The sequence below is a fragment of the Akebia trifoliata genome, chromosome 5 (genome assembly GCF_017979445.1).
Source record: "Akebia trifoliata isolate Shusen 1 chromosome 5, ASM1797944v1, whole genome shotgun sequence".
NCBI lineage: Eukaryota > Viridiplantae > Streptophyta > Magnoliopsida > Ranunculales > Lardizabalaceae > Akebia > Akebia trifoliata.
This window is the reverse complement of record NC_141379.1, coordinates 11,503,674-11,517,176: the sequence shown is the minus strand read 5'-3', so window position 1 is coordinate 11,517,176 and position 13,503 is coordinate 11,503,674. Positions and strand designations below refer to the sequence as shown.

At 36.9% G+C, this 13,503-nt stretch overlaps 1 protein-coding gene and 1 non-coding gene across 3 annotated transcripts in view; both read left to right on the top strand.

Annotated features, from left to right (window-relative positions):
- The window catches only part of TAF2 (TBP-associated factor 2), a 55,538-nt gene that overhangs the window by 23,317 nt on the left and 18,718 nt on the right, over positions 1–13,503 (top strand). For both annotated transcript variants that reach the window (XM_086442790.1, XM_086442792.1), the window contains 7 exons: positions 3,322–3,419; positions 3,517–3,861; positions 3,956–4,043; positions 7,286–7,411; positions 7,506–7,562; positions 12,480–12,559; positions 12,708–12,750. In XM_086442790.1, the coding sequence (XP_086298916.1) occupies positions 3,322–3,419; positions 3,517–3,861; positions 3,956–4,043; positions 7,286–7,411; positions 7,506–7,562; positions 12,480–12,559; positions 12,708–12,750 (837 nt within the window). The remainder of the gene's footprint in view (positions 1–3,321; positions 3,420–3,516; positions 3,862–3,955; positions 4,044–7,285; positions 7,412–7,505; positions 7,563–12,479; positions 12,560–12,707; positions 12,751–13,503) is intronic.
- Positions 11,482–11,562, top strand: TRNAL-CAA (transfer RNA leucine (anticodon CAA)). The gene has a single exon. It is a non-coding gene; the product is annotated as a tRNA-Leu (tRNA).

The following is a 13,503-nucleotide window of genomic DNA, read 5'->3' as shown; positions in this document are numbered from 1 at the left end:
ATTGGCTTTAAGAACAAAACAAGTGCAATCAAAGACTTTCAAATAAGAGTAATCTGGAACTGTACCATACATCCTTTCAAAAGGATAAATGCCAGATGTGAGAGTAATGAGAATTCTATTGATAAGGTGAACAACAATGATAAACACTCTAGGAACACTGGTAGAGAGAAGAAGATAATGAGCGGTTTCAACAATGTGTTTGTGTTTGCGTTCAACAACACTATTTTGTTCGGGAGTATTAGTGCAAGAAGATTGATGGATAGTCCCATCAAAGTCAAGGAGATGTGAAAGTCACCAGAAGTGTATTCCCCACCCAAGTCACATTGAAAGCATTTAATAGTGGTGGTGTGTTGCGTTTTAAGAAAAACACAAAATTATTAAAATTATGAAGAAAATCACAACGATGCTTCATAAGATACACCTAACAATAATGAGTATAATCATCAATGAAAGAAAAATAATATCTAGACCCCCCTTTAGTAGCGATAGGGGCAGGTCCCCAAATATCAGAGAATCAAATCAAATGGAGCATGAGAAATTGAAGCACTTTTCTTAAAAGGTAAAATAGAGAACTTAACAAGTTTGCAACCACTACAACCTGAAATATCATGAGTTTGCAAATTTTCAAAGACACCAGTGGAAGCTAAATATCTCAACCTTGAACTAGAAATTTGACCAAGGCGAAAATGCCATAAGTAAGAACTAGAAAAGGAAGAACTAAGACGAAAAGATGATAGATCAACACTAGAAGCAACAACAGGAACATGAAGTGCCTTCAATAGGTATAAACCTCTTTTTCTACGGCCTGTCCCAATCAACCTTTGCGAATTAAGGTCCTGCACATAACAAGTGGTAGATGTGAAATGAACTGAAAATCAAGAATCACATAATTGACAGACATAAATAAGACTCAAATTAGGTTGAGGGATGCAATGAACATATGAAAGAGTCAAACGTGAGGTAACAATGTAGTCAACACCTGCTAATGACATACTAGTGCTATCAGCAGTCATAACTGAAACAGAAGATGAAGATGAAAATAATGAAGTAAACAAGGAGAAATCATATGTCATGTGGTGAGAAGCTCTGGGTCAAAGACCTAGGTAGATCGAGGTATACCTGAGTAGGCTGAGGATGTTAGACCTACATGTGAAGAAGTGAAAGCCTGAGGTTGTGTAGATAAAAACTTTTGGAATTGTTCTGCAAGTCTGGAGAAGGCAGAAGTAGACACTACTAAATCGCCCGGAGATGAAACAACTATTGGTATTGGTCCTGGGAGAGAAGTAACAGTGGCAGAGTGAAATTGGCTAGATCTAGAAGTATGTTTATGATGTTGAGAGTGCTGATGATCTCTCTGGTGTTGGGAGTTTTGGCCATGACTACTTAGTATTGGGCTTTGAGCCTTTCGGCGACCTTTTTGCAAAGATTGCACTTATCAATGCCAAAATTCGAGGATGATCTAGAAGGAAATACCATAACTGCATGAGTGGGTGCAGGGAGAAGGCCCTTCTTAGCTTGAGATTTGAGGCGCACCTCCTAAGCCAGAAGCTCACTAACAACAGAGTCAACAGAAGGCAGAGGGTTGCGGTGGAGAATGGAACTTCGAAGGGCCTCAAAATCGTCACGGAGAGCCATTGAGAACTGGACAAGACGCTGTTCCTCTCTATAGACCAAGTAGGGAGTATAAGAACTGAGTGTAGCTGACTCAATGAGAGCCAATTCATCCGAAAGGTTGGTCATAATTGAATAAAACTCTTGAATAGATTTATTTACTTGTTGAACTGCCCTGATATCTGTCTCTAACTGATCTCTCTTTGTAAAGTTGGATTGAGTGAACAATCTTGATAAGTAATTCCAAATCACCTTGGTTGTCTTATATTTGGCTAGTTGAATATCAATGGACTGTTCAACAGAGTTGTTGAACCAATTGATAATCTTAGAGTTGTTGACTTTCCATGTAGCCAACAACTCAACATATTTCATATCTGTCCTATCAGATGGTATAGCCAAATCTCCAGTAACATATCCCCACATCTTCTTTACTTTGAGAAATTTTTTCATCACATAACTCCAATATGAGTAATTATTTCCGTTAAGTCGAACACTAATGGACTGAAGAGAATCATCTCGTTCACTTGACATTGCAATCTAAATCAAGACAATGACCCAATGTAATAATAGATCTCAAGAAAAGATGCAAAAAGATGAAATCGATTACCAAAAGAGAAGAAATCGGGATCGACATGCGGTAATTAGATAATCACGTTCATACAAACCAATATCATCAAAGCTGTACATGGATTGTCACAGAAATTTCATCAAACAGATCTTGTGCACCCAAGATCATCACCAAAGTTGTTGCAATCTTGTGGTGGTTTGTAATGAAGTTGATGCCGTTGCGATGGGGAGGTTAGTAGTTGCTGCTGTGAGGTTGTTGTTACTATTGTTGCGAGGCTGCTGTGAGGTGGTAGTTGCCGCGGCTGCAAAGTTGCTGCTGCTGCGATGAGTAGAGGTTGCTATATGTTGCTGCTGTTGCGAGGCTGCTGCGAGTTTGTTGTTGCCGCGGCTGCGAATTTGTTGCTGCTGCGATGAGTAGGGGCTGCTACATAGTTGAGATGTGAAACGAGATGCTATAGAGCCCTAGAATTGGTGTTCTGATGCCATGTGTATCAAATATAAAGAAAAGAGATGCATTTGTACTAGAAAACCATAAGCAATTACAAGAAGAGAGTGGGTTTATATAAGAATACCCAAAAGAAAGGAAAAGACAGATATAACCTTAAACTCTAACATACTCTTAACATAACATATACTCTAACACTAACATACTCTAATAAGCACAACATCCCCTTTTTCTTCTGAAATTGTTCTTATGTGTTTCACATGCATAGGTTGTTTTGGCAGTCTTTTGACATGGTGGATCTCATAAGAGTCCGTTCTTTTATTTGATGGAGAGTGATACAAGATGATTGCTTCTAAATGTCTGATATCTCAATACATAAACACACCAACATACCCATATCTACTTAATAGCATGGAGTTATATTAATATGGGCAATTTCCCGACACATTTAGAGTGAAACATTTTATATTAGGTCAATACTTGATTGCTGGCCTGGATATGAGTAGTGTTAATAACCATATCCTCCTGGATATTCACATTTTTTTGGAGACCTATCATTTGAAACTGCTTGCATTTCATGTATTGTTACGATGAATTCTCAATTAGAATATCACTTATTTGGTGATCCCATTCCTTGTCTTTTTAGTGGATGACTAACTGGATAAATAAGTCCTTTCATTTTAAATTGTGTGATGCAGTTTCGGCATTTTGCGAACAAGGTTGGCAATCTTGAACGTCCATTTCTTAAAGAATTTTTTCCTCGTTGGGTGGGATCCTATGGATGCCCAATGCTAAGGTTTGAATTGAACACGCTACATTTTCTATTTCCCCCCTTTTTGCATGCTACCAATTTTTACTGATTATATCTGTTTAAATTGACTGCCATTTTACAGGATGGGATTGTCCTATAACAAGCGGAAAAATATGATTGAATTGGCAGTTTTGAGGGGTTGCACTGCAAAACCAGATTCAAGCGCTTCTGTTCCTAATGGTAATCTTGATTCTGAAACCCTAGAAGGTGATGTTGGATGGCCAGGGATGATGAGCATCAGAGTTCATGAACTTGATGGAATGTACGACCATCCAATTCTACCTATGGCCGGAGAAGCTTGGCAGCTGTTAGAAATACAATGCCATTCGAAACTTGCTGCAAGACGCATTCAAAAACCTAAGAAAGGTTCCAAACCTGATGGCTCTGATGATAATGGCGATGTTCCTACCCCAGATATGCGTCCCAAGTATGTTATCTAGGTGCCGATGTCATGTTCTAATTCTAAACTGGATCCATGATTCTTTTCCTTTGATAATGACAATCATTCTTTTTTTTGGCAGTGCGGAGTCACCTTTGTTGTGGCTCAGGGCAGATCCAGAAATGGAATATCTTGCTGAAATTAATTTTAATCAGCCCATTCAGATGTGGGTAAGAATGACTTCTAACCAATTGTGCAACTTATAAGTTTTAACAGGAGCTTGCTTGTTGGATGTAGTTTCGAGCGTCAAGTCTATGAGTTTATGCATTATCGGTTAATGCCCTAGTACTGAGCTGCATTTGGCTTATCATCAAGCCTAAGTGTCTCGAGAAAATTTGTAACTTTCCAATTCACAAAGAAAAAGTCATTTGCTCTTTCTTTTCTGTGTGTGCATGTGTGCGCGTGCGTGCGTTAAATGTTTCTTCCTTCCATGTTTAATTTGTGATGTTGAATCGTGAACTCTTTGTGGATGCTATCTTGGTGTTACATTTAGTGCTGTTTTGGTTTGCAGTTGTAGGTAGAGATAGAGTGGTCATCTGAATTGAAGGAAATAAGAGACTATATTTGGCGACTTTGTATTTATTTCGGGATGCATGGTTAATGAACAACCGGCTGGGTAGTGGGGATTCTCATGTATTTCATCCTTCCCTTCTCTTGAGGGAACATATATATATATATATATATATATATATACATACGTACACACGCTAGAGTTTGCTCGTGTCTACGGCACGAGCATCTTCTTTGGGGTTAAAGGGGTAAAAGAGGAAAGATAGTAAAGTTAGATGGGTATTATTGAAAAAGAGGGGAGGAGAAGAAAGACAATAAAGTTGAAGGGGGGAGGACGCAAAGCAATAAAGTGGGGTTGTGCGGACCTAACTCCTTTGTCTCAATCTTAATACCTCACAAAGCTGTAGTAGAGCCAACCGTTGTGTTTTATCATGTAGATTGGTTTTGTTTGTTCTTTGAAGAAGCTCTTCCGTCATTATACTTTATATACTGAGGGAATGCAAGTGTGATGCACTTGCGGCCATCCATTTCTTGTTTTTTAGTTTCTTATTTCTTTTCGGTGTTCCAGATTGACCACCTCTACCATATTGGATGATATCCTCTAGGACAGCTTGTGCGTAGAACACTTTGGGAAGGATCTGTGCTTGGGTCTTGCGTGTGAAGGTTCTGAACTTGCAGTTTCTGACCACTATAGGGAGATGCAAGATTTGTGTATAGTGGGCAAAGGAGAGTCAAATCAGGATCTGGTTTTCGGTGCCACACCCATGCTATGTTTTTCCTCATGCGCCTTTTTTTAGCTCCTTACCCAATAAACAGTTGAGTTTGGTGGATATGCTCTTTGGTTTGGTGCCTTCTGATTCTTAGGAGTGGCTTCTCAAGAACAAATTGTATCTAGATTTGTCACTAGGGCTAGTTTTTGATCACGAAGGTGAGATCATGGGGATAATGGTTCCATTGTTGTATTTTTTTATTTATTTAAAATATGATATTTATCAAGCCAGGATTAAAAACTCTGGTTGGTCAAACGAGAATCAGTTTGCTTTCTCAATGAGAGATGCGGATATGGACATGAATGGTAGGATAAGTCCATCCATATTTGGAGGGTGTATAGACTTGTTCCAGGTGGGCAATGTAAGGAAGGGCGCAAATCTTGCTTTATTCGAGAATTCATAATGGGGTAGGTCTGAGAAGTTCTTCTTTTGGGTCACTATAGAGTTGTGGTAGAAGGAAAGGTATCAATGTTTATCAATGACTGTTTAAGATTCTAGCATGAAATGTCAGAGGATTGGGAAATAGGGATAGAAGGCATGTTGTGAAGCCCCTTGTTAGAAGGCAGGGCACTGCATATCGTGGTTCTTTGGGAGACAAAACCAAGTATCTTTAAAGTATGTGGATCTTAAGGGAGGTGGGATGGGCGTTTCTCCCACAATAGGAATCATTGGCGGCAGAGTGTCGATGTGGGGATAAAAGGATGCTTAATGTTTCAGATATATTGTAAGGGGCATTTTCCGTTTCCCTCCCATGCAATTGTAGTAGGCTTTTCATAGAGTTCATGGTCCATTAATTAGAAGGGAAAGAAGCCAATTTTGGGAGTTCAGTGACATTGCAGGATTATGAGTCTACCCTGTAGGGGGTGATAATTTCCGGTAATGACATTTTGTTGCCAACACCCATCTAAATTACAAAATTGTCAAATAGATGATATTTACAGTCTTTGAACACCGAAGACCATTAAAACATTAGAGCTTTGGCTCTCAGTACAATGGCTTGCAACACTACTTGTCCTTGAATACCCTAGGGTGCCATTTGATCCAAATATGCCAACAAACCATAAAATGATGGATTCTCCATGGCACATATCCGGAAGAGAGAGCAAGAGTCAAGAACATTGAAATAACTCTAGAATGGTCCTTTGCATAAGCCATTGTATGTCAAAAAGCTCTAGAAAGAACACCAAATTTCCAAAGCTGTCCTACCATACTGTTCAGACTCCCCTTTTCTCTTGCCCACGGTGCAAAAGTTTACGATGTCTTCTTTCAGCTAATGAAGTGATCAACAGTTAGAATATTGTCCAAAGTACTAGTCTAATTTAAAAAAAAGCCACCTTAGATTGAACTCTAGATACCACCTAGAAGACATGTCTAAGGCTAAAGGCAAAGAGCAAACAAAGAAGTTTCCATTTCCAAATCCTTTTATCCTCTTGATTAAAGGAGTCGTCGTTCCTGCTAATGCAAATAGGCATTGCTATAGTGAGGGAATCAACCTCCCAGTATTTAAGATTCCTTATGATCCGAAGGTTCGAAGAAGAATCCCTCTCACTGGTTGAACTATCTTTCGCCGACCTTTGCCATTTGACATTGCAAACCAAACTGGAGAAGTCTCTTTTAAAGCCAGCCTCGCCATACCTAAGATGTTCCATACCCAAATTCAAGGTAACCATTGGTGATTCTCTTGCAAAACCTACAACTGTAAGAGGAAAATACTACAATCCTATTGCTATTTTCATTACTCATCTCCACAATCTATTTTCTTATATTATAGATAAGTATAAATTCATTCATGATGTGCAAGAATACAATAGAGACTTACAAGGTGGTCGGGGTGACCAACCCAAAAAGCTCCTAACGATCCACAATCTATTGGGCCCCTTCAAACCTCCAAAGCCATTTATCCAAGAGTTAGAAATTCATGACACTGAGGTTCCTAATCCCTACTACTTGCTTAATGATGTAAAATTGTGTTCTTGTAGAAACATGCTTAATGATGCGCTTTTTGTATGTTTGCTTGTCAAAGATATTCATTTTGGTTGCTTTGTGCTATTTGATTCCTTTCAGTTGTTTACATTGCTTACCAAATTTCATGTCCCACCTCGTTTGATTCCTTACTGTTGGATGCACTTCAGATCAATCAATTAGAGAAGGACAAAGATGTCGTTGCTCAGGCACAAGCAATTGCTACATTGGAGGCATTACCACAACTTTCATTTTCAGTTGTTAATGCTCTAAATAATTTTCTTGGTGATTCAAAGGTTTGCCTTTAAAGGTTTTGTTTGCTTTAATTTCAATTTTTTTTTTTCACATTCAATAAAATCTAATTGTTTGTGTTTCTTTTATGCTCTTTAGGCCTTTTGGAGGGTCCGAATTGAAGCAGCCTTTGCATTGGCTCATACAGCTTCTGAGGTATTCTAACCCTTGGGTGAAGTTTTCGCAATGAAATATTTTTCTTAGAATGCTGATGTTTAAATTTCTCTCAATCCTCCCTCACTCTCACTTTCCGTTATGTTCTTGCTTTTTTCAATGAAGAAGAAATCTTTTCTTCTTGCTTTGTCAGATATTGTTTTTTTTTTTTGGTGATACATTGGTTAGATGCTTTTCATTTGCTAAACTACATTAGGTAGTGGTGTTCCCCATAATAACGAACGTAGATTGATTCAATTTTAAATTATTTCATGGTTATTATTAATTGCAAATCATCATTCGCAAAGCCTTACCGCAACATTTTGTGTTAGCTCATTAGTTACTTCTGTAAATCGGATATTAATGGTCTGGAAAGCATTCCGGTTTATTACTTGTCCTTGTTCTCTATCCCTAATAGCGTTTAAGTAAAGTTGGAAAGGTTGGCTAGAGACTTTTTGTGGAATGACAATGAAGGGGAAAAATTTTCATTTGGTCAATTGGAATGTGGTGCGTGCCCTTAGAAAGAATGGCGGCTTGGGTATTAAAGGTTTTATAATGTTCAATAAGTCATTGCTAGGAAAATGGTTGTTGTGGTTTGGGGAGGAGAAGAATAGTATGTGGAGGAAAGTCATTAAGGCTAAATATGGCGAGAAAATGCTTGGTTGGGTGAGTGGTGATGTGAAGTCCTGGTTTGGGTGTGGGGTGTGCAAAAGGTATCACAAAAGGGTGTGAAGAATTTTGGAAGCAGATTGTGTTTAGAATAGGAAGTGGAGATAGTGTTAGGTTTTGGGAAGACATTTGGTGCAGTGAGACAATGTTATCTCGGCAATTTCCTTTGATCTATGAGCTTTCCTTGAAAAAGGAATTGTCCATCTCGGATTTCTTGATTCGTTTTGGTGGCAGTATCTCTTGGGACCCTAGTCTTAGTAGGGTTCTTAATGATTGAGAAATTAAGAAGTTAGTAGACCTATCTTTGATTTTGGATCTTCATTGCATGGAGCTTTTTGAGAGCGACTCTTGGATATGGACTTGCAATAAGGACAAGATTCTTGGTAAGGTCTTTCCGGGCCATTCTAGAGTCTCAAAGATTAGCTACCTTTCCTTTCAAATTAATTTGGATTTCCAAGGTTCCTTAAAAAATTTCTTTCTTCGCTTGGCTAGCGGTTATGAACAAATTATTAACTTGAGACAATCTTATAGAAGAATTTTAGAAGAGAAAAGTCAAGTCTCATAATGAGAGCTTGGCATATATTTATAATCAATAATAAGGGAATGGACATAAATGCCTTTACAAAGAAAATAAGAAATAAAACGAAATAAACTAATATTAGTCAAATTAGAACTAACTATTTTAATATTTTCAATACTTCCCTTCAAGTTGGGGCAAATATATCAACTAGGCCAGCTTGGCAAGGTGAGAGTTAGTGACAGAACGTCTAACAGACTTTGTAAGCATATCGGTCAGTTGATCTGAAGAAGGAACAAAGACTGTCTCTAGTGCATCATATCGAACTTTCTCCTTGAGAAAGTGAACATCAACCTCGATGTGCTTAGTCCTATCGTGAAGAACTGAGTTAGATGCAAGCATGATAGCAAACTTGTTGTCACAGAACAGTGAGGAGGAACCAGCAATAGGAAATCCCAACTTTGTCAGCAAAGATCTAAGCCAAAAAGGCTCATGTGTGCCAAGAGCTATAACACGATACTCAGCTTCAGCAGACGAACGAGAAACCATTGTGCCTTACCTAACTTGTGGGAATTTATTTCACTGGTCTTTCAACATGATATTAATCTAAAGTAAAATCATCATAGCAATACATTCACATATATATGACAAAAACGTGTAAAAAATGTTTAATCTATTTTCTCAGATCACTTTTTAAATTTCATGGCTCCTTATGAAGCTTTGTATGGTAGAACTTTTAGATCTCCGATTAGATTGCAATCGAAACAAATCTGTTTGGAGATTTATGCAAATTAGAGGAGATGGACATTAGAATTGTAGGTTGGAGATCGAGTGTTCTTGAAAGTTTCTCCGATGAAAGTAGGGCTGTCAACGGATAGATATCCGATCGGATAGTACTATATCCGAATTCGAATCCAAAAAAAATAATACTATCCGAATTCGAATTCGAATCCGATCGGATATCCCTAACAAACATTCGAATTTGAATCTGAAAAATATATTGGATATCCGATAATATCCGATTCGATAAAAAATCCTACTAAAGTCCGTTTTCCTCAATCTGTTGGAGTTCACACAGTCGAAACCCAAATTTCATCCGAAAAATCACTCTGATTGGTTTAGATCGGAGAGAGAGAGAGAGAGAGAGAGAGAGAGAGAGAGAGAGAGAGAGAGAGAGAGAGAATGCACCTGGATGCTCTCTTGCCGGAGAAAACGTGTCGGAGTTCGCACAGTTGAAACCCACATTTTCTTCGAAAAATCACTCCGATAGGTTCAGATCGAAGAGAGAGAGAGAGAGAGAGATGGTTGCTGGTCGGAGAAGACGGTGGTTACGGCAATCTAAACCACTGTTCGTCTGGTTCTTCACGTTTGAAGGTTTGAGAGAAGATAAAGTTTAAAAAAAAAAAATTGTTGTATAACACTAATACATAACACGATATATATACATATATAAAAGTTTTGTTGTAAAACATAAATACATAATATACATATTCTTATCGGAGCGGATATTATCGAATCGGATATCGCAATATCCGAATTCGTATCCGAAACTCATTCGAATGTTAAACTGACATTCGATTCCGAGTCCAATATCCGAAAATTTCGGATAATATCCGATTTTTCGAATTCGAATTCGGATTTTGGCTATCCATTGACACCCCTAGATGAAAGGGATTATGCGATTTATGAAGAAGGAAAATTTAGCTCCCAGATATTGGTCCATTCAAGATTTTGGACATAATTAGAGAAGGAGCATATAAGTTAGCTCAATTGTCAGGTGTTCACAATGTATTCTATATATTAATGCTTAGAAGATATGAACCAGATCCTTCTCATACATTAGAGTACGAGCCGATGAGGTAAAAAAATATTTAACTTATGTAGAACAACCAATTCAAATCTTACATAGGAAAAAACAGGTCTTTAGATCCAAATCTATAAGCCTGGTTAAAGTTTGTGGCAATATCATTCTAATGAGGAATTCACATGGGAGCGTGAAGATGAAATTCACGAAAATATTCCCTATTTGTACCAAAACTATGTATCTAAATTTAGAGTACTAAATTTGTTTTAAGGATGGTTGAATATAATAATCAGATTTTGAATTTAGGAAATAAATGAGATAAGTTTATTTAAATAATTTGTTTTAAAAATAATTTATCCAAGAGATTAAAGAACTTGAAAATGGTTGGTTTTGAGAAGAAAAATCGATAATTTTTAGTTAGAGATTGCATATGAGGGCATTTGGTTCATTTTTATTAGTCTATAAGAAAAGACCAAGGTCAGTGGAGGGGTATGTTGTTAATGTGAAAACAATAGTAGATATTTCAAATATTCAACAAAATGTGGCGAATATCTCTAAATCAACTTAAAGAAAAAAAAATGGGGTTTATACCCTTTCTTATAACAACATTGAGAGAATGGGAGATAGTTCGAGAGATCGAGAGGAATAGCTGTAACTGGATCTACTTTTTTCATCTTTCATTATTTGGGTACTATTATCACTTATTCGGGCTTTTATTGAACCGAGAAGTAGGTTTGATTGTACATCTTTTTGATATATAAATATAAGGTATCTTTAGGATAATTGAAATCAAAGCAATTGGATGTCCAACTTGGGCCTATATGACATGATCAATCAATAAAAAAACTCCAATACTCCACCTGTCATGTCATATTTCCATTCATCACAGTAGAGTGATATCTTATTCATGGAATACAATTCACTTTCAAAATGCCTTGATGGTGAAATGGTAGACACGCGAGACTCAAAATCTCGTGCTAAAAAGCGTGGAGGTTCAATTCCTCTTCAAGGCATAATATTGATAATACAACAATTCAACAAGAGATCTCGGACCGAATCGATATTTATATATCAAGTATTTGTTGATATGAAGTATTTTGATAACCCCCGCAATCTATGTTTGAGCTATTGGAATTGGAATAAGTTAGACAATAAATTATGAAATCTTGGTGCTCTTCTTTATCCAATGAATGGGGAGTCCGTTTTGAAATTGTTTTCTCTACCCCTACCCCCCCCCCCCCCCCGAGTATGTGCTTAAAGAGGAATCACACAAGCATGGCCTGAGAGAAGAGAAAGTTCTATCTATTTGATTTAGTTATTCAGTTAAACCGATGAGTTGTTATTGGAGCAAATAACAACCACCATTTCATTGGGCATGCATATTTTTTATTTTCCAATGGATTTACATGTTTCATTAATGAAAATCTTTTATGTAGTGAGCAATAGGCTCTGGTATCAAGAGTCTTCTTTCAGAAATTCATACCATCCATACATTGTGTTGATCTAAAATTTTTATGTAGTGAGAAATAGGCTCTAATAACTCTCGGATCGAGTATTAGAAGGATCCATTAGATGATGAACTATCGGTTCTAAGCCATCTCTGGCAATGAATCAACAATTCAAAGTGCTTTTCTTCCAAGAGAATTATTTCAGTTATGAGATTCATCTTATTGTGGTGCAAAGTTTTCAAAGAATTTAGGGTAGCATTTTGTATGTTCCATTTTTTGACTTTGTTGGGGTGAGGGGTTCTTTAGTTGACATTTGTAGTCTCTTTGATGTTATTTGTGCCTTTTTATCTTTCGGTTGGTCATCTTGGCTTACTATTAATTGAAAAGCTTGATTATATTTTTCACGTATGTGTACTTGTTTCGTTTGTCATGCACTTGTTATTGATCTGCACATGCATTTCATTAAGTTGTTTGCCTAGCAGGATACTGATTGGGCCGGTTTACTCCATCTGATTAAATTTTATAAGAGCCGAAGATTTGATGCAGAGATTGGACTCCCTAGGTTGAGTAATTGTTCACTTTTTGTATAATTTGAAATCAGGATGATAACTAGTACGATATTCTGAAATATTTGTGGAATCCAACTCTGTGTTTTGTTTTATTGATACTCTACAGAATTTAGTTTATTTCATTTTTTTTTTCCATGCCAGGCCAAATGACTTTCATGATTTTCCCGAGTACTTCGTTCTTGAGGTAATGCAATGAGGTAGGACTTGTATGTATGACATATTTGTATGTGATACCTTGGTTAGCTTCATTTGTAAGTTGTGATTTAGCTTAGCTTGAGGACTGATATTTTTTGTTGGATTTTTACCTGGTAAGTAATTGAATTTATTGAGAAAGGATAAAAGCCCAAGTTGTATGTGGAAAGAAAATAGACTAGGAAAGAAGATTTTAAGTAGTATACGAATAAAATGAAACTCAACTATTCCAAGGTAGAAACAATAGCCTTCCATCTGAATACAAAATCTTCAAACTTGGGCTCTTTACATTCTGAAAAAATAATGCAAGTTATTGTTAAGAGGTGATTATTATTGTTTGTGTTTATGGTTATCTGTTGGGTCCTCGCTGTAGCTACTGTCTGTTACCATTATATTCTTCATTAGTCAACTCAATTAGTGCCATTGTTGGAATATTCTCATTTATTTGAACAATTTCACTTTGAGTTGACAACTGATTGTTAATTTTATTACTACCTTGCATTAAGACTTCGTAGATCAATTGAAGAAATTGTTTCCCAGAAATTGAAAAGATTCCACCATACAAGTGTTCTAACAAAATCAATAGATCTTAAGCATTTATGCTAGATTCTACTAGTTTATATATGGTGACAATTATGATTGAAAAAAATTAATTTTTTATACTAGTAAGAAAAATAACCAAGTTCAATTTGATTTTGTAAACTTTAGCTGTTAGATCGTTCAAAGCCTGTTCGTTTTTGGATAA